The 21,657-nt window shown below is 44.7% G+C and overlaps 1 protein-coding gene across 1 annotated transcript in view; it reads left to right on the forward strand.

Annotated features, from left to right (window-relative positions):
• Window positions 1-1,346: 1,346 nt before the first annotated feature.
• Window positions 1,347-21,657, forward strand: part of nhsa (Nance-Horan syndrome a (congenital cataracts and dental anomalies)) — a 50,811-nt gene continuing 30,500 nt past the window's right edge. Inside the window, exon 1 of the mRNA XM_072390026.1 lies at window positions 1,347-1,819. Within this exon, the coding sequence (XP_072246127.1) occupies window positions 1,540-1,819 (280 nt within the window). The 5' untranslated portion in view covers window positions 1,347-1,539. The remainder of the gene's footprint in view (window positions 1,820-21,657) is intronic.

Consider the following 21,657-nt stretch of genomic DNA (forward strand, 5'->3'; position numbering starts at 1 on the left):
CCCCTTTCTTCCCCATTTTAGGCAGAAACAATTGAACTCAACCAGGCTGAATGGGGAGAGTCAGTGCATAGCCATTTTCAGGTTTCTTTGAAATCTTCCACTGTTCTCACAGAATGTTCCTGAAGCCACCTCTGTGTTGTCTTCACACCTTTGCCTCAAGTCTGAGATTCTGAACATTCCAGAGCAGGTTTTTGCTCAGGTTTGCTCTGTATTTTTCTGCGTCCATCTATTCCTCTATCCTGACTCGTCTGCCAGCACCAGTGGCAGAAAAAAGCATCCCCACAGAATGATGCTGCCGTCACCGTGTTTGACTGCAGGGGTGGTAATTAATGTGGAGATGCTCAGTGCCTTCTTTCTTCCACACACTGATGGGAATCGTTGCTTAACACCTAATGTTGGTTCTAGTTGTCTGACAGACATTAAGGTGCAGTTCCGGCTGGCTTAAAACGGGCTGTCATGTGTCCTTTGGTGAATGGCCACTCTACCAAATAGGTTGGACAGGAGGGATGTTGCTCTAATGGTTGTGCCTCTGTAAAGTTCTTCCAACTCTTCAAAGGAATTCCGAATCTCATTCATATTGACCATCAGATTGTTGTTTAACTGTCAAACAATTTTAGAATAATCAAGAGTACTGTACTTTTGGATACTTTAAATGCTCCAGAGACTTTTTCTCGTATCCTTGCACAGATGTGGGTCTTGAAGAGGAGAACTTTCCCAACCAAACGGCTTCCTGTTCTCTCTGACAAACACAGTTGTGGAAGCATGTCATCTCAATTTATTTCAAATAAATCAGCTCAAACTTGCTTCAGCTTTGTCACTGTTTACTTCATATGAGTCTAAATAACACCATGTGGAAAACTTGAAAGGGTCTCAAAACTTTTCTTTGGCTCTGCAAATTGCACATACCAGTCACTAAAGGGAGTCTGTATTGGACATTCAAAGATTGATCCAAAATAAATAATGCTTAATACATGTGTGGAACAAAGAGAATATCTTCATAGTTAGACTAAACAGAGCAAAAATAAGTACAGTCTTATGGAATAGTGGTAAGGCGATTACCTCCTGAATCTGTCATTAAAGTCTTTAATACATCTGAATATGTTTTAGTTGATTTTTTTCCATGTCCTATGATGTTTTTTCAGTATTCTGTCATATCGATTATTATATAGTTATAGCTTTGCTCTTGCGATGTCACAATAAAAAAGTCTCAACAGGATCACCAGGCTGTTTTTCCTGGGTCCTCTGAAGCCAAAGAGTCCTGATCCATAAATCCTTGGAACTCCACTCCAGGTCTTCCCACTGACTATTTTTTAAAAACCACCTCTAGTTTAGAGCAGTGAAAAACACACCAGCATTAGGGCAGCAGATGACCCGGCGCAGCGGCGAGGAGCACAACAGTCCTCTCTAACAAATGAAAGGATGGGGGGCATTAGCAGCAGCTGAATTCAGAAAAGCTGGATCAGGGACTGAGGGGAGACCACAGCTTTCTGCTCACTTTTGGGCGACTTTTGTTGGATTTATTCACCAGTCCACAAAAACATGCCATTTGCCAAAAGAGTCGTGGAACCTCAGCTTCTGTGCAGGTATCAAATCCCAAACGAGGAGGGTTTGGTTTTCGAGGATCTGGTCTCCATCAGTAATGTGGCTCTATCTCGGACCCTGCGGCAGCTGTCGGACCTGGCCAAACATGCCTGCTCCATCTTCCAGGAGCTGGAAAACGACCTCGCATCCACCAACCAGCGGGTCAGGGGGCTTCAGGGTAAAATTAACCAACTTCAGCAGCGCTGGTCCGAGCTGGACCCCAAAGAGGAGGCAGTGCGTGAGTATCCGACTCTCGAGGTTTTTTTTAATGTATTTCATAGTGGAGCTGCCAGCGCGAGACGTGCGCGCGGCTCAGAGCGCTGCAAGAGGAGGCATCAGTTGGCTTTTCAACAAAATTAATGACGTAGTTGAATAAAGTTAGCCAAGTCCGGCACAACCCATGTTGCTTGTTAGGTCAGTACAGCAATTGTATTGTACTATTGCTACTTTATTACATCAGACAAGGTTTACTTATTACTTTTTTATGACTAAGTCAATATAAGCTTTAATATTTCTTTCGCACGTTTGGTAGCCATGAGTCCAGTGCTCTGTCTTCCCACGCAGAGGGGCGTGTGACAGTCAGGCTGTCCCAGCTTCATAGCAGCAGCCACTTAGCTATTACATCGGAATTACTTGTCCCAAGAGCAGTCTTTAGTAGCTTTAACATGTGGCTTTTTGTCACTAAGTCGCAGGTAACTTTGCTAATGACGCACATTGGGTGGCGCGAGGAGGGGAGCTATTTTCAGTGTTTTCCACTCTAACTTCGTTACAACGAAGCAAGTTTAAACTCACACGTCAACGTATTGTAAAATACTTTTCTTATACTCTCGTCTTCTTGGTGTCACCGGGGAGTCGAAAACTTCAACATGCCGTTGACGGTTGCCCTGCTTCATGTGTTGAACTTTGCTATAGCAAGAATTCGCTACCCTGATAACACAGCATGTGGCCATGCCTGGATCCTCTAATCTCTGCGCCCCCCACTCTGGGCGGATGAGGTGATATTTGTATGTGTGTGTGTGTGTAAACCTGCCTATGAAACCTGTGCACCCCTCTCCACCTCCCAGAAGCGGCCCGTCCATCCCTGGAAGTTTCCCTCAGCTTGGACATACCCCAGCGGATTTAACCCCCTTTAGTTTAGGTTCAGCAAGTCTTTGCATGTTCCACAGAGCCTGCTTCCTGTGGTCTGTGAATGGCTTATTTTGCCTCAAGGTATTTATGTGTGAGATGGATAGTAGACTACCACAAAAAAAGAGGGGGAGGGGAAGTCTTAAACCCAATTTTAATCTGCAGAATTTTTTTTTCATCAGTGAAGTTTGTGGTGTTTCTGGGTTTTGTGCATAGCATCTTGGGATATGGAGTCATGTCATTGAAACATCATCCTGATCATGGATAATCTAGAAGATTAGAAGCAGCTACATTAGCTGTTTGGTCTTTAAAGATGGTTTATCTATTCCTACTCCTTTACATTTGTTTTTGGATGAGTGTAAGAGATGGTCATCTCTGCTTTCTCTGTGACTAAGCTTTCTTGATTGGACTAGTCTCCACGCAGGTGTAGACAAAGTTCGGGCTGATACAGTTCCAAATGAGCTGTCCACAGTCCCGTGCAGCCATTTCTACTGCTGTGTGGAAATTAATATAGTTTACCTTCACATTTATGAACGGAGACGCTAACATTAAATGATTTTCTCGTGAACCCCTTTGGCCTCAGAGAGCCTAATTGCCCTTAATTGTGCTTTAGTTATTAATGGTGCCAGGCGTAGCCTTCAACACAGCAGTACCCTCTCTCATCTGAATGACAATTGGTGTAAATGGAGCAGTCATGGAGACATGGAGGCATGGAGACCTCAGAGGGCGGGGGTGGGCCTTTGTGAGGAGGCTCTGACACTGCCACAGATTCACTTGCCACACTGAGTAATGCTGAGGCAGATGCCTACCTGTTGGTAAAGTATCTGAAGTGCTGCCCCACATCAGTACCCTGCTGGGTACACAGAGTTTGTCTGGTAGTGCATTAGGTAAACATGATTTGAATTGAGGTTGAATGCAGCAAGGTCAAATCTGCATGTCAGGCATGTTTTTAAATCCCGCATGAGATGCTGACTCATGCAGGTTGAATTACTTAGTTTGCTTAAATAGCACTGTCTGTCAGGTTTGCTTCATCTCACATTGAGCTCGCTGCCTCTCAGTTACTCCGGCTATTTGTGAGACGTAGTAGTGCTCAAGGAAGTTGACTTATCGTGTAGGCATTTGAAAGTGTTTCAGCAAAGATAAAAATGCACTTTTCGTGATCCAATGATAAAAAGAAGTCCTTCTTGCTTTTTCTCCTCTCGCTCTCTTTTTTTCTCACGCACACACACACAGAAACAGACCAGGCGCCTGGCATATATCCCTCAGCCTTGTGTTTGGACAGCTCTCTTGTGACACCCCATCAATGTCTGCACTGGCCTACCATCAGAGCTCTTCAGGCAGACCGGGCTCTGTAGTGCGGTCCCATGTCAGAGCACTCTGCTGGGTTTTAAGTTACACCGGCTCAGTGTGGAAGGGGAGCTGTAATATTTGCGGCGGCAAGTGGCCCTCTGGCTTTTCTGGTCTGAGAGCACATGGCTGGCAGTTTAAACACATTCTTCGTGCAGGCTGCGCCAGAGACCGCCTCACAGTCCCAAACAGAGGAAAACAGTGGTCTCACTGCTCAAACTGGGTAAACCTCGTCAGCAAACGAAACTGTAATGATTCCTCATCGCGCTGGAGTCCTCCTAAATCCAAAGTGCAGTAGAGTTGCAAACAGCAGAGTCTTATCAGAGACACAACAACACAAAAATCTGTTTCACTTTTAGTTTTATTCATTATTCATTTTATTTCTACCTGTGCAAAAACAGAATAAACATGCTCCTGGAAATCTGAATGATGTTTAATTTTACAAGACAACTAGCTGACTCAACATAAAAGAGATCAGACAGGATGTCAATGTCTTATCTGTTAGATAAGCACGCTCCTCTGATATGGCGACCAGAGGAGACGGCTCCTGCTAACAAGGAAGCATTTACAGTTCAAACCCTGGAGTTTTGACTCTGAAGCTTTTCGAAATCAGCCAGCTGACTTACACACAGTTTTAGATGTCAGATGCATTCATTTAGCTTATCACAGCCGGGGTCAGAGATCTTGACTCACATTGTATGTCATCTGACATTTGGGCTCGGAGCTTCCGCAGTCAGTTTCTGGTTCAGAAGCGTGACATTAATGCAGCTCTGTGAGCCTCTTCCTCGAGCCTGGAAGTGGAGCTTCTCTGTGGGGCCAGCAGAAGCAAATCACCTGAGATACTTTTCAACTCCACTGGAGCAGCTTAGAGCAGGAAACCACATTAACTCGCTGACAGGCTCTCCCTTCTGCGTTTCATTGACCCAGTCTGTCCATTACTGTGGCTTTGATGTACTAAGTGAAGCCGCATTGACGAGTCAATACGCACTCCATCCGTGGTCGATATCCGTCAACGCTGGATTTTGCGAAAGAGCTTCGGATAATGAACGTTTCCAGTGACTGGAATTCAGCTTTAACAGCAGCGCTTTTTCACGCAGTCCAAAATTTCATTTCTGAAAGTTGAAAGAAGGCGGCGGGACAGACAGCCACAGAGACTTCCAATAATTCACCAAAGAAAGTAAATGCATCAGTGTGACTCGGATCAACAGCCTCTAGCTCTCTTTTCTCTTTCATTACCAGAACCATCGGCATATTTGTGCAGGTCCAGACAACCTGCCACTGATATACTACCCCTGCTAATTATAGTGCAGGTTTCAAAGCCTTTGCTCACTCATTTGTGCACCCACCCCCTCTGTCCTCCTGTTTCTCAGACAGGCAACGAGAAAGCCTACACGGCCTTGATGCTGCAACTTGTTTGCATTCAACTGTCATACAACTGATGACACTCATTTCTACTCCCAGAGCATGAAAAGTGAAGCAAACAGATATTGTTTTCAACCATAATGATGTGACATTGAAAGTTCTGCCGGCGTACCAAACAGGAACTGACGGTCTCCCACAGAGCAGACTCCATGAATATGTGTTCATCTCAGCGCCTCAGCCCCCAGGAAGATTCCCCGGGCTGCGTTCAAAGTCGTTTCTGTTAATCAAGCATTCCAGAAATTCACTGGCCGGGAAAACCACAGCGCTCACTTGCACTTCTGCGACCTTGCACCCCAGCCCTGAACTGGCCCGCTGAGCTGGTGTCGTTAGGGAGAAACCGGAGGCTCTGTTTGTTTATGAAAGGAGGCGTTTTGTTCAAATGAAGGTTAAGGCGTTTCACGGCTTCACCGGAGTGGAAATGTGTGTTATTACACCTTACATTCTTGTGGTGGACTCTCCGGGAGAGAAAGTACTCCTGAGTTAGTTTTATACACTCATCTCAAATCCCTCCGCTGGTCCTGTGTATATTTTCAGGTGGGGAGGCTTATGTTTGTATTAAGGGCCTTTCCAGAGTCACATATGTGTTTTAGAAAAAAACTGTTTTTGTAACATCAGGTTCCTCCAGAACAAGTTGACTTTTAGTTTGTTGTTGGCTCGAGGCGATATAGTTTTTTGAGGCTGCAGAAATCAGGGGCCTTGATAAGATATTTCCCACAATCTTGTGCTTATTAAATACATTTCCCCAGCAGTCATTACCCTTTATGGACTTCTGATACGGGACTCGGGCACCAGGGGGACAATTAAAAGCCTGTCCTTAAGGTAGAGGTGGGAGGGGGGCAAAGTCATCAACCCCCTGACCTCAAAAGCCTGCCGACACAAACCATCAAAACACAAAAGAGCAAACACGGCCGCCCCCATTTTGCTTATCACTTGCCCTCTAAAGACTTGACCTGCCAATTAGAGTGGATTTAACATTTAATGTGATACTAGATTTGCACAGGTCAGCAGAGCTGTAAAACACAGTGGTCTGACTGAACTCCATAAGGTAACCTCAGCCCTTGGTCCAGGTTGTTACTCATTGCTGTAGATAAGACTGAGCCTTGAACTGCTCCATGGCTGCTTTTTGATGTTTCTTGTCTCTTACTTCCTCCAGGTTCTGAAAGGTAACTCACTGAGCTGGGCTGAGAGTCCACTCAGAAACGACTGGCTTTTGATTTGTTGTCCTCGTGACCTTTGCCATCTGCATCTGAGCAAATCTTCTGTGCAAAGCAAGAAACTTAACCAAATAAAACCACAGCAAGAGGTCGGCCCTTTACTCTCGTTTCCTTTCCGATATCTGCCCTCTGTCTGCACACACATGCGGCGGCTGCACTCGGTATTCCAAAGAACAAATAAATACGCGTCAGACATCAGGTTAAACAAACATACAACGCTTCACCGCATTCCTTTCCGTGGCAACCAGGAGAAATATTGACAGCTCAGAGGGCTATAAAACCATTGTTGGCTGGTCTTTGTCTCGCCGCCGTTCGCCAGAAGCATTTCACACCGCTTGTGTTAGTGTCCTCTTCTCATTCAGAGTTTCTTTAAACGATATATTCCCCCCCCCCCCCCCCCCCGACACGGCTGCCGCCTCAATGACAGATTTAAATGTCACGCAATGGAGTTTCTTTTGAGACACATCTCCAGATCTTAACAGGAAGAGAAAATAAAAAGTCAGATCAAGTTCTCACGGACTGTCCTGTTTTTAGTCCTTGTGAGAAGAAGAGATTAGTTGGAAGCAAGAGATAAAGGATCTTAGATGATGACTCACAGCTACAAAAACATTAAAGCCTTATATGAGGTGAATCCACCCCCTCCGTCTGAAAGACTTTCACTTTTCCAGTGGAGAGTTGCTGTGAACTGCAGCTTTTCTTTGTAGGCAAAAATAAATGCAGTCATGGCACAGATGTTTCGAGGAGACATTCTCATGCAGGATAATGGAGAAAAAGTGAGCTCGACTGACTTGCTGTTTTAAGAGGAAGGAAACACATGTGAATATGTAGTCTCTGCCATGCAGGTGTTTAGACTGGGAGATGCCTGGAATGTGAACTCCCCTCACCTCGCCTCTGTATACAAACTCACAGACCGGCCAGGCTGAGTCTTCAAAGTTGAAAGAGGCTTTTCATCAATCATCTTGCCATCGTTCAGGTGATGCAGAAATAGGAAGCACCTGTTTGGTATGAGGGTGATGAAAAGAGGTTTAGCTTTGGTTTTAGATGGATTTTTTTCAGTGTTGAGGTTCTCTTTTTTTTTTTTTCGGCCTAAATGTGCCGTTACTGTCTCTGTCCTAACTGAGTAACCGTAACCGCAGGCTCCTCCGGCTTTTCATTTGTTGGTAGGAACAAAGCGCTCCACTCAGAGCTTCAAGCGTGGGTAATTAGCCAGCTCCTTTTTTTCCTTCTACAACTTTTCTGAATCTTTTTGACGCTTAAAAGAATCCACAGATGGAGCTTCAGTCAGAAAGAATCTCCTGCCACTGAAAGTTTTCTGTCTCTTTGACTCCAGGAGGGTGTCTGATAAGCTTTCTTCCTTCAGTCATTTCAGGCCAACCTCCCTTTTCACGGTCTTATCTGCTTCCTGCTGTGCTTGAACCATCCCGTTGGCCTGCTCTTGTCACATTGATTTGTGCTTTTAGCTCAAGGGGTTGAAAGCAGCCTGTAAGAGACTAGAGGAGTGTCTTTGAACGAGCATCACTGACCTGGATACAGAGGTCTCGGAGCTCTGCTTTTTGTCACTTCAGCATCTCGTCACTGTCGACACAGATTGTGTTTATGTCCTCAGACGCAGCCTTTAGGTTTCTGAACCTAAAGATTGCAGTCATACGCCCAGCTGGTCACATACTGATGCTTTTCTCAGACCTTTTGGCCTCACAGACGGTACATTTACACGCGCGGTTTCCAGCTTTCTTTGATGAAATTATAGATAATCTCCAGCATGGAGGTCACACAGCTTCTTAAACCAGCACTAGTTCACCCTTCTTTGACTTTTGCTTCTCCCCTCTGGGACACTTCTTCGCCATCCGGATTCATCTTTTATTCTTGCCTGTAATTTCTGTGCCTCCGCTCCCTCAGGCATTTTTTATACTTTGTTCCTCTGACTCCAAGCTCTCTCTCTTTCTCTCCCTGAGCTTCTGGGTCTCTCTCTATCACTGTAAATCTTCTCAGTATCCCAGTTTCTTATTTTGAGATTCAGCCAGTCCTGCTCCCAGCAGCCCCACTGGGGAAAGACCATCCTGCTATAGCTGCAAAAAAGTGCTGTGCCATAAAAAGAGATGACCTCCATTATGTACTGCTTTTCAGCTCACAGCCCTCTGAATTAAACATTTACTGACCACCAATCAACCCGTGGAACCGAAGCTTTGATTAAATCTGTTTGGTTTAATATTTGATTCAGTTTCCTGGCACTAATTTCTAACTGAGAGAACATAATCCAAGCTTACTATTTTCTGGGTTTTTCAGAACTTCCCGGCAGTCAAATGAGTAATCAAATGTCTCTTGGCTCAGTTTATTGGATTCATTTCCCAGTAAATCCTGTCAGTTTCTTTCTGACCATTGTTCAAGCTCTTAGAAGACAACAGACTTCAAGTGCTTTACACAGCTTTTGCTTACAGATGTTTAATTATGTGGAAAACAGGACATTTTGTCATTAATCTATCCACCCTTAATGCTCACTGGGCAGGTCTGACTTACTGGGAACTTCCACTGACATATGAGCACTGAAAATGAGTGCTGAATGAGGCGCTGTATTGTTGCGACTCTGTAATGATGCTCCGGAAACAGTTAAACCTCAGACTCCACCTGCTTAGATTTCAACATATAATGCTATACCGTTCTGCCTCTTCAGAACTGTCCGGAGCCGTCCTACTGTTAAACAGTAGTGTAATTCTTCTGTAACAAACGACATCCATGTTTACTGTGCACTTGAGAAGCCAAGACATATCAGTCGTCAAGCTGAGGGATAACACCCATTTATTGTGTGCTCCACAGCCTTTGATGGTTGGAAAGGGGAGACGTGCAATAAAGGAAAATGATATTTGGGACTAACCCAGATTTTTATCCTCCATCAAAGCTGCTGTAGGTCTTTTGTGATGCTTTGCCCAGTCCAACTTGGCCCCCACCCTCCTCCAGGAACCATCCATCGTAGAGCAACTTAACTGTGAGGGTTTGTGCTTCATTTTCAGTTATGCAGCGTTAGACCAGTCAGATTTTCTTCTGGTTTTCTCTTCTTCCGAATAAAGCAACGGAAAGTAATGATGGGATTTTAAAATTTGGCACTCGTTTTGTACACTGTGGAGGATAAACTGGGGGAGAGGGAGGGGGCATCCTTCAGAGCAGGGTGATAAATAGAATCTCCACAATGGCATTAGGAGAACATTTCTTTTTTTCTTTTTTTTTGGTAAAGTATGATTATTGTAGATGAACACTGGTAATGAAAAGAGACTACAAACGTCTAAAAAGCAAGATTTATTGTCACTGTCTCTAGAGTTGTGGTTTTCTGCCTTGTCAGACCCTAGAGAAACAGTTCCTGGAAATAACTTTTTATGGCAAGTTGTTCATGGGAAAAAACGAGGGCTGCTGACCAAAAAGCATCAGAGGACTCACGGAGGGTCAGCCCGCCATGGATTGTTCACATCATTTTATCTGAGGAAAGTATTTCTTCCTCGAGGCTGGACCTGACATGGTAGCTGTACATGGTGCACGTTGCACGGGGAGGAAAGTACCCCGAAGGTGCTGCTGTGCTGTTACCGTCTGAAAAGCCCCATCTGTTGGCCGCCAGCCCAGCTCAAAGCTCTGTGGAAGGTGTCTTTCATTAGTGGGACGGACTTTCATTTTGAGTCAGTTGTCCTGCAGGAATACTGCTGAACTCTAACCAGACATCAGTGTGGAACAATTTCCTTTAACCATGTGGGAACTTTGTGTGTAGGTTATTTATTCTTATTCTTATTTTTGAATTTAAATTATGAGTTTCCACTCAACTGAAAGCACTCGTGAGGTTTAAACAAGTATGTCTCTACTCTATGGAAAATTTGTTCAAGTTTAGGAAATCCAACTAAATCAGTTGCATCTGTGGGGAACTGCTGCATTATTGTGATGCCTGCATTAGCTCTCAGTCATGTTTACTAGTGTGGCGCCGGGATAAATTTGAAAACTTTTCTCAATTTGGAATAGGCAAATTATACACAATTTTCCTGCCATCCACACACTACAAATTTGACTAGATAACCTTTCAAAGCAGACCAGCTTACATTTGCATTCTGACTCCAAATGCAGCTCGACTGTTCCCATCCCAGTGAAGCCTCAGAGCATTTTGCTTGTACTAATACGTGTATTTAGAGCTGTCAGCTTGAGATAACATACAATGTTTCAGGTATAAGGAGTGAAGAGGGCCCACACCCCAGAGTTCCCACCAGCCAGCACAACGCAGCAGAGGTGTGTCAGATGATCCCTGTCTAGAAAATAAACACCAACACAGTGACATGTCTGACTACTTGATACAGACATTAAAGCACTCGTGTGAATGAAATGAAAAGCAGGTCACGAATGACTGGCACGCTCAAACAGACGAACGTTGGGGCCAAAGACCTTCCCTCGCAGTTCTTTGTGCAGACGAGCTGCACGCCAGCTGGCTGGCTGCTGGGAAGGTTTGTTTGACTCATTACGGCTCCATTGAAAGGCACAAAGACGGGGCACACTTGTCTCCTGGCCTCCTGTCTTCACCTTAACACGGAGCCAGTGTCACGGCTCTCGTGCTGGGATGACGCCTTGCAGCTTCATCATCCAGAAGCCAATAAGCAGCAGAGATCTCAGTCACATGGCCAGTTTGAATGAGGCTGTCAGTCAGAAGTCTCTCCATTCATTTGCTGTCTGCGCCGTTACCTTGGCAGCGCTTTGAGAAAGCGGAGCAATGTCCCCGTGAAACCAACTTGGCGGGACCCATTGATGACTATTGATTTGAATTCTTTCTCTACATGTGTCCTTAAAGTGTGCCCCGGTCTGTTTTATTGACCCTCTCTGTTCGCTGAATGCCACGGTGGCACCAGTCTCTAACAGAAACGCCTCATTTGTCTCCTGGATGATGTCTATTCATTCCCATCATAAAGCTGAAGTTTTTTGTTTGGCCTCCTTGTTAGTTTGAGCAGGGCAGACTCTGAGGTGGGGGAGCTGTGTGTTTTTCAAAGGTGCAGCAAAAAAAGGGAGTGCGTGAGGTGGATCAAAGACCACTTCGTTCTGATAGAATAACACAGTAATCAAAAGCATATGCTGCATGTCTTTGGAAATCCAGGTTGTAGACGGGGCGCTGGGATGAGGGAGCAGGTATGCTGTGAAAAATAGCCACAGTGTTATTCCGGGCTTAGAAACATAATAAATACCCAACTGCATACTCAGGCAGATTATGACGACTTAGCAAAAGCAACAACAATTTCTCTGTTTTTCTTCACTCTTGCTCTGTGTGTGGGGCTGTGTGGTTTTTCATTTCAGTGAACCAGCTCATATCAGGTTAACCTTCCATGTGAATGTGGGAACCTGTAAGACACTACCGGGGCCATCTGTGACTCTGCAGATGGCCCTGCTTGTTAAAGTGGGCCACGGTAGGACCCTGGACGGGACAATGGAGATTACGGGTGTCTGATCTCTTGGTTTAAACACAGTCTGAGGACTGCAGGACACGGGGAGGGGCTCGGTGCCCTGATCTTTGAAACTGTTTTTTGTATCAACATCAGGGAATTATAAGATGGAAAGTCACAGAGAGGGACAGCACAAGTCGTCTCCCATTTAAAGGCAGCGTGGGAGGACTTGGTCTCACGTAGGCTTTCCCAGCTTTTTAGCCAGTTGTTTCTCACTGGCACTTGTGCTGCCTTTTGTTGTGTTTGGGCTTTTTATGGTGGCTTTCAAGGGAATGGTAATCATTTACAGAGGCCAGAGCTGGAAAGCGGGGGTCCAGAAAAAAAAAAAAATCCCCTCTTCAATTTTTTTATCATTGTATCAAGGCTTTTTCTCCTAACTATTCTCCATGAAGCACATTCCCACACCCTGTTTGGTGTTTCTTGATCTTTGTTGATGTTGGTAATGTGCCAAAGAGTGATGTATGTGCTCAACCTGCATGGCTGCTAGAGCGAAACACGGTACTCTGGCACATGGTGTGATGAGTGGGCAGAAGATACAGGGCTGTACTGACAGGGGAAGGAAGAAACTAACTTTTCCTTAACCGAAATTTTTGTAGCTCAGAGACACATGAAACATCATTTTATTCTGGCTCAGTGGGTCACTTGAATTAGTTTTGGGTGTATAGCAACTTAATCACGCTTCAGAGTCTGACATTTGTTCAAGACACATGTGTACAGGCAGGACTAAATCCCACCTCCTGTTCTGCTTCCTTGGGGGTCTTTTGGTCAAAAGAGGGCCCATCCGGATCTCATTAAGTAGGTGTTTGCCAGCAAGTGCGAGTTTAAAGCAACAGGCTGAGCCAGACCATCGTGGTTTCTTCATTTAAGACAGCTTACGTACTTGCGTTAGGTTATTTATTAGGATAGGAACAAAAATGAATTGCTGTGTCTGCGATGCATGTCTTGATTTGAATGATCATGGAGTACAGATACGTCTTTTTTTTTTCAATTGTGTGTTTTGGCATTACACTGAATTTTCAGTGATTGCACAACAATCACTTGACTGGTTCCTCCTCTCACAGCTTTTGTTTTTATGACCTCTGCCACAAGAATACGAAAGAAATATGAGCTGCTGGGAAGGATTCAAGGCTAAGGTATCCTACAGTGATTTACCTCTCTGTTTTAAACCTCCCTCATCCGTGAAACACCTCGTAATTTATGACTTGATGTGAGGGAGTGAAACAGTCCCAGAGTCTGTCAGCGGACTCTTGAATCCAAATGATTGTTGTTACTGCATATATGCGGTCTACACTGTGTATCTTAAGGCATTGTTACGTCATTATTGTACAAGTATGAATCACTGATTCACGACATAATCATTTCTGATCTTTGTTTTTCTTCATTGAACAAGATTATCATCGTAACAACCGATGGTCAGGTCTAACTTTTTCAAGATGTTGCAGAACAGCTCACATGTTTGGCTGAGGTTTCTTAAATGCCTTTTGATCATATCATGTTGCACCACAAGAGAAGCCGTGTCACATTTCATGCAGTAGAGTTATGACAACGGAGGACCACACTAGCATAACCCAAACTCATGGAGCCATTAACATTTCTGGGTTAATTCAGAGTTGAGTTCATCATTCACCCCTCCATCCCTGCGCACCCTCTGAGCGCTGGAGGTATCGCGCTCCTTCCTACAAACGATGCCCTCCTGCAGTTGCAGTGGCAGCACACAGGAACACATGTCTTCCCAGTGATGTCATGCGCTGCCACTCGTGCCAGTAAGTGAAAAAAGCTGCGCTTCTTCTTTGAAAGGCATTGGGCAGCTGCGCCGTCACTCTCCATCTGTGAAATGTATATGTTCAGCACGGGCCTTTGTTGCTCAGTGGTGATGGAACCGACCCAGGGTCAGGGCTCTGAATCCCACTGTGGCTTCCCATTGGGAAAATATACACATTTGTGGTGTTTTAATGCAATTTAATTTAGACCAGGTGTCATCGTCTTTCAGCGGCCTGATAAAAATCTTTGCAAGTGCACAAAAGTAAACGAATAAGGAGTGGCATCAACAAAGCCATCTGTCTTGTATGAGTGTGGGCAGACAGAGAGTCAGACACGCAATCTGTGTTTTCATACTGTCGGTCATACCCTTTCACAAGCGCACGTCGGTTACTTTTCACCCTGAAGGGCTTCTATCGCACATCAGCTTTACGCTTGTTTGCAGCCTGGGAGGCTGATCAGGGTTTTTTTTTTTTTTGCTTTGTAAGAAATAGCTTTTTCTCCCACCAAACTGTTGTGTCTGAGCAAATCAAAGCTTGTTCTGCAGTCAACAGATGATCAGATGATCAGATCAAATGTTGCTGGAGTCTAGCTTACAGTTGAAATAGCACTAAGGACATGAATAACAATCGCAAAACAAAAATGAATACAGGTTTTTGTTCAGCCAGATGTTGGATCTTCCTGCAGTTTTGTCTCTACATGTTGCTGAATGTGGGCTTTCATTTCCTGTATTTTTTGGTTCCCAAGTTGGAAAGCGGAGCAGGCCTGAGCTGAGCCGAGGTGTCCTGGCTTGATATGGCTGTTTCCATGGCAGCAGTAAACACACTGGGATGCATGGGTCGTGTGGATCCATTTATAGTCCCAGGTCACACGCTGTCAGACATAGAACACAAATTTCTTGTCTTTTTCAGCTTGTTTTGTGTTTACAGCAGTTTTACGGCCTCATTTGTATCGCCATGTGGACAAATACTCCCTTTTTTAAACTCCAGAACAAATAGGTGCGTTTGGCAGCCGCAAACAGACACATTTGCATATCGACTGCCAAGAAAGTGGAGCGAAACAATTCACATGCTTATTAGCGTTGGATTAGCTGGGGTGTTTTCATGGATTGCATTTTGCAAGTGGCGACAGTGCGGGTTGTTGGTGTTGTAGTCACGTTACTCCGGTCGACGTGGGAGGATCTCTATGGGACGGGCGCTGATCGCTGAGACAAAGAGGCTCTTCAGCAGCCCTTCACAGTGGGCAGAAAGTTTATGATGAGATGTCAACAGGGCGCTTGCTGTTCAGGGAACAGAATTTCACATGTAACTTTGAAAACATGAGGATAGTCCAGTGTTTGTATGGTGTGAATTCTCTCTTTTTCTTTTTTTTTTTTAGCTTGTAGAGCTACTAGAAAGCGCGAGTATTTGCACCATATATCTCCCTGATGCTCTGGATTTTTTGATTGAATCTGTTTGTTATGACACTGTGATTTTCATTCAACTGAGCAGCTCGAGGTTAGTTTCTCAGGTTTGTCTTTTTTTTTTTTCCCACCCCTTCTCAAAGTTCGTTCTGTAGTCCTTGTCGTGCCACATGGTTCCCCTCGGTCACGGTCATCAGTGCAAGTCTAGAAAATCCGAAGAGAAGAACATTACAGTCTTTACATTCCCAAAGCCCTGAGGGTGGAGGAGTGTAGGGGTGACAGGGGATGCATTCCTCACAGCGCAGATGTGACCTCCCCATCTGGACTTCTACTTTCTACGGGGGTCACAGATAGCCGAGAGGCAACAGAGGAAACTGGAAGTGTGATTCTGTCGTTTTGCTCATGTTCAATATCGCAGCGCAAATATGCCGTTTTCTCACCAAAGAGAGTGACAAGCCTAAAACCACAATCCACTGAGACCTCATTTCCCTCTACAAACAAACTGTGGAGGGTCTTTAGAGGGACCTGGTTAGAGCGTGCTCTCTTTGTGTTCCTAAAAGCACCAGAGGTTCACCATACAAACGTACACATGTACATCGCATCAGGGCTCGTTGAAGGGATCGTGTCAGGGGTCACACTAGGTAAGCATCACCATGACCTGCCACTTGTTTTTCCTTAATGTCATCTGAGCGCGGTGCCTCCAGGCAGCGCTCTCACAGACGGAGGGGAAAAAAGGGGAGGAGTGTGTGGGATCAATCGTCTAACTCTCTTAACTTCTCGTCTCTCAACACATGAAAATTACTGTTTGTTTTTCACCAGTGCTACAGGTACAGCCGACATGACCAAAGATGCCTGATGTTTTTGTACGTTGCCACCATCCACCCTGGTGCTCGTGTTTGGGCTCGTGGCGCTCAGAGCCAGCTGTTGAGTACACTTTAGAATCATCTCTTGAGCAATTCTTGTAGCAAAGTGTGATATTCCATTTAAAAAAATTCCAGTTTATACAGGTGTATTTACAGTGTGAGAGACAACAAAACTTGGAATTGCCACCTCCTTTGAGTGATAAGGATACCTTATCTATAATAACTGTCTAACATAACTAAAACACAGAGGCATTTCGAGATGCAAAGTGTTGTTTGTATATGTGAGTAAAGAAACACATGGAGTACGTACCTGACCTCAGACAGATCTGTTTAATCTGGGACGCTGGTCGCCCCTAATCTGCTGTTTAAAAGGGATCCCGTGTTAGTTGGCACACTTTCTCGCCTGTGAAGTGTAATGGTGACCCATTCAAAGACCAAAGAGCATGTGGAAAAGCCCTACTTCTTCTCATTAGTATTCAGTTTTGATCACAAACTCCACCCACACAGGCTTCGAGTGACATCTGGTGTGTCATCTGTGATGTCACTGACCCAAACTGCCTTTTAATCACGTGTTTTTGTTCAAATATCTGCCGACTCAGACGCAGGTCTGTTTCAGTCTGGGGGTAATAATCCCGTTTGATTTTCTTGTTAGTTAGATGAAAAGACAGACGTCACCCAGGGAAAGTGAGGCTACATCGAGCAGCAGCTGATTAGTTTCTATAAAACCTAATCTGGCTCAGCCCAAAGGCAAGAAACTCCACTAACCACAGACTATGATGTTCACTTATTAATATTCTAAATCTCACATCTTCCGGGATTCCCCACTGGCTGCTTGGTAAGCTTCAGGAAGTCACTGTGCCTATCCCCACACCTCCCCCCAGTAAACAGTGTTTTATTTTTATTGAGTTTGGATTACACAAAACCATATTTTCTTAAGCTTCTTCCTGATGTGCTCATAGGAATAACCTTAGTTCTTAATAACTGGATTGGGCGTCAGCAGTGATGTTCTGATCTGTCAGCCCTAAGCATGCTGCTTTTTAACACCCTCAGCATATGACTTGATATCTCACAATCCTCTTGTTCATGATTAGAGGGTCTTTAGAGCTGCAGTGAGGCTTTGGACTCGCAGACTGGTGCGTTGGATTTCCACTGAGGCCTGCCAGGTTGGGATAAGCTCACAGTGATGTCACTGGGCCTCAGCTACAAAGTTGATGTGATTACCATCTCAGAAATCGCTGTCAGACCGCGGAGAGCAAATTACCAAGCTCGCTCCCTTGGCTGCTTCTCCCTCTCTCCCTGTCTCACATGATCAAGCCCTCGCTGCTCGGCTCCCTGTCTCACGGCGTCTCTCGCTGCGTCTTCCTCGTTCCCGTGGAGCCAGGTTCACCCCACTGTGATGGCATGTCCAGTGGAGCCAAGCTAATCACAGTCACTTCTCAGGATCATTCCCACACTCTTCAAGCCATTCATTCAGACAGTGGATTGTCTCTCCTGCTTAGTCAAAAAAGTGGAAAAATATACTTTACCTCTTGCTTCAAGTTTGCCAAAGTTTTTTTTCCTCCTCCGCCATGCAGTCCATTTTCTTCCTCTTCTGTCCTGCTCTCGCCGTGGCCTGACTTTGCCCTATGAAACGTACCAATTAAACACCCCCCCATATCTTACTGTGCCTCTTCTTAAAGGGGAGCTCATTCCGCTTTCACGGAACCACAGGAACTACACAAGTGGCTTGTGTACAGGCTTTCAGTGGCTCTAAAAGCATTGTTGGCTTTTCTATGCGCTCGCATTCCTGCAGCTCTCTTCGAACAGCTTCATGACCACACAAGAAGGCTCATGCAGAGGAGCTGAGGAGAGACAGAGGAGTTTGCCAGTTATCAAATATTTACTGTTTGCACGGTTGCTCTTGTGCTCGCGCTTTGGCAAAGTGTGAAGATCTGAGGCATCGGGAAGCAGATTAATGAGCCTTTGACAGTGTTTTGACTCTCGGAAGTGGAGGAATTAGAGTTTAATTGGCTGTTACAATTAGTGAGGCCGAGAAATTGTTTAGGGGCCTGAAGACGAAACCACACAAACAAATCAGTGGCTCTCTTCACAAGATAAAAGCTCATTTGATGGGAGGGGCTTGTGGCCATGCATAACTGAGAGTGGGGTCTTTCACATGGGGAGAAAGGACTTCTCCGAGCCCCTTCCCTACCCCCGCACACATACTCAGCTATATGCACATTTCTCCATGTGTTACAGTTAAAAAGAGCCTAAGGTTTGGGTTTGGTAGAATCCTCCTCGTTAAATCGTACTTTCCTCTGGGTTTCTAGCACTGTAACTACATATATAATGGGAATTTTAATGTCACTTGGCAGCGTTTTTCCCTCACAGAAAGGTCTTGTGACATTTGGGAAGGTGTGGATTTGAGAATGAATGCAGTTTTATGGCTGTTTTCTCAAGGAAGCAGATTGTTTGAACATTAACCATGAGTTTGAAGCTCTCGTGAGTCATTTTCACTATCTTCTGGACTGACCTGCACATGGTTTGGTCCATGAATTAAGAGAAAACTGTTTTGGTGTCTTCTGGATGTACCGGTAGTCACATTGTCTGCGTAGCTCCCATAGCTTCAGATATGACTGCTTGTTATCACATTCTACTTCAGTTTCATGGATCTTTAAGATGGGTTTACTGCCCTATATGACATGTTTGATACATTTGGTGACAAACAGATTTGACTTGAACTGAATGGTATGCAGCACACAGTAGTTAAACTAGGACATAACTGTAATGTGATGCACCTAGACGGGTTTAAACAGCAGATTTCACAGTGGATAATCATTCAGTAAGATCCATGCAGACGTTAGCAATCATATCAGCCTGGAAGGTCAGTCAAAATTACACTCTGTCCTTTAAAAAACACTCATTATGAAATTAAAGTGGGTGTAATTGTGCCCAGATTGTCCAAGCTGCTACTTTGGAGGACCTGCCTTCACTTTAGTCCATAAGGTAGCTCCCTGTCAGACACGTTGAAGGAGATTTCATGAAGTAGAGGAGAGTGGGGGAAACTCTGGTCGGGATTCACACGTTACTCGGAGAGGAGCTCCCAAAGCTCCAGAGCTGTGTTGCCAGGCAGGGTGAGCTTAAGCTGCCTGCTTGCATTTATACTGGCCCAGTATTTGTGCAGAGAGAGACAGATCATCATTCTGTAACTATGCTCAGACAGAAGTATGAAAAGCAACGCAGCCTTTGGAGAATGGTTTCCTGCAGAATGAGACATCCGAAAAGGAATGAGAGGAATGTGCTGATTCACAGTGTTTTTGTGTTTGATATGATCTGGTGATCTGTTTACGGTGCTCACTGGCTAATGTGCCCAAGCAAGTCAGTTCAGCAGTGAAAGTGTGCACGAGATGTGCCCCTGTGAGGGCTGGTTATTTCACAGATTATGTGTGTTAATGGGTAAGTGCAATGAAAGGACGAGACAATGAAATCATCTTGCTTGGTTGGCTTCAGTATTGAGGTCGGCCCTGTTTTGAACAGCCCCCCTCTTCCTCCCATCCACACACACACACACACACACCACAGCAGAGGGATGAAGAGAGCTGAGCACACATGCAGTAACAATGCGGAGCAACACCATTGGCTATCTGACCACGCACTTCTGGCCAATAGCTGCATGTGAAGACTATACTGTATTTAGTTCCCCAGAGAGTGTGTTTTCCTACTCTGTGTTTTATCTAAAGTTGAGCCTGAGTGGAGCAGCAGTCTGAGTGTTATATGTGATCAATGCAGTTTTGCTGAAAAAGACAATCTAACAGACCTTTTGTACTCTGTAAAGTGGTCTTTTAAGTGCAGGGGTATGTAATCTTAAACTATCAGTCAGCTCATAATAAGCTGTCAGCTCATTATTGATAACCTTCTGACTTTTACAAGCGAGATCAAAAGAAGAACCAGGTGCCGTAAGCATGTTTAGACTTCACCGCACATCCAGGCTGATGTCATGTGAGCTCGACTCTGGCTTTTGGTTACATAATGTGAGCATGTCATGCAGGGGCCGGCCCCCGTGGTGACTTCATCGTCTCCTGGCAGAGCGTATCTGTTTCTGGGGTATTTTCTGAGGAACTGAAGGTGTTTTGGAAACACGAGAGCTGCTGAGAATGGCCGGGGCATGCTTGTGCTGAAAATAGCTAATTGATGAACAGGAACCGTATCCGTTTATTTTGTGGCCTTCAAAAAAGATGAAAAATTCATATCGTCCTTTACAGTGTAGAATGAGAGGGTTGTGTCGGACATATCATGGGTTACTTTGGCTACAGGGTGAATTAAATGAAGATGACTTGTTCATGTGACGCTCAGAAGTTGATATGAACGGGATCAAATACTGTTCAATGTTATGTTCTGCGCTCCTGTGAGACAGCCAGACATACAAAATGCTGGATATCGGCTATGGTCGATGGAGTCTCTGCTTCACTTGCAGTCGAGTTGTGGGAAAGGGCTGTTGACAAGAGTATGTTTACATATTTTGTTCTCCACTATGGTAACTCTTGTTATGCATGTAGAAATTACACAATACCACACAGATGGATTGCCAGCAGCCCTTTTATAAGGAAAGCTATTGCAGGAAACCTGTATTTCTTTTCTTTTTAAAAAAAAAGTTCCATAATGAAAGCCATTCAGCACCAATGAAGTTTTGCTATAGGTTTGATATTTCTCATGTATTTTCCAGTATGTGAACACAGCTACACCCAGACACACATATCCTGCAGCTATTATTTGGGAGTGCGGGCGGATCCTGGCAAGAATTCCTAGAATAAAACTGGGATCGCAATATTCCCTTTTAATCAATTCCCTGCATTTAGTGTATGTCTGCAACATATGATATACACAACCTCTATAATATGAAAACAGACTGGATTGCATCATAACAGGCCAGCATATTAAGTTTCATTCCCTACTCTTATGGTTTCAATATGTGAGGAGCCCTGTGCTCATAGACCGCTGCTTCCTGTAGCTCTTTTCACCCCAATACAAAACCTCATCCTTTTGCTCTACAGAGAAAAGATCACCGGGCTGTGAAGCAGCTTGTGTTTTAGTGAAGAAAATATTAAAAGAAGCAAGAACTTTGGGGTTTTCCAGACCTTAAACAACTATTTTCCTATGCGGTCGTCACTGGGCCTTAAACAGCAAGTTTCTGCTCTGTGTTAGACATGGAAACATTTCATATGTAACGTCGCTCATTCAGACAAATGGAAAAGTCTCTCTGTGAACTCTTTAGTGGTGATAAGTTGTGTATTTTATTGTTAATTGTGTGTTTTATTGTCTGAAATGGATGGTGAGCCTGCACCGTTAGTGTTAGATCTCAGACTAGCTGCAGTGAAATGATGGCTGACAGTGTCGACACGTGGGCTGTGCAAACTGATTGTTTTGGTTCCTGGTCGCAGCGTGGTTGTTTCTCTGTTCGTGTAACGACCGGAATAGTCTGCGATCAAAGAGATCAGTGTGAGGAGGTCAGATCTTTG

This window comes from Leuresthes tenuis, unplaced genomic scaffold (assembly GCF_036924035.1).
Source record: "Leuresthes tenuis unplaced genomic scaffold, fLeuTen1.0.hap1 SCAF_7, whole genome shotgun sequence".
NCBI classification, from domain to species: domain Eukaryota; kingdom Metazoa; phylum Chordata; class Actinopteri; order Atheriniformes; family Atherinopsidae; genus Leuresthes; species Leuresthes tenuis.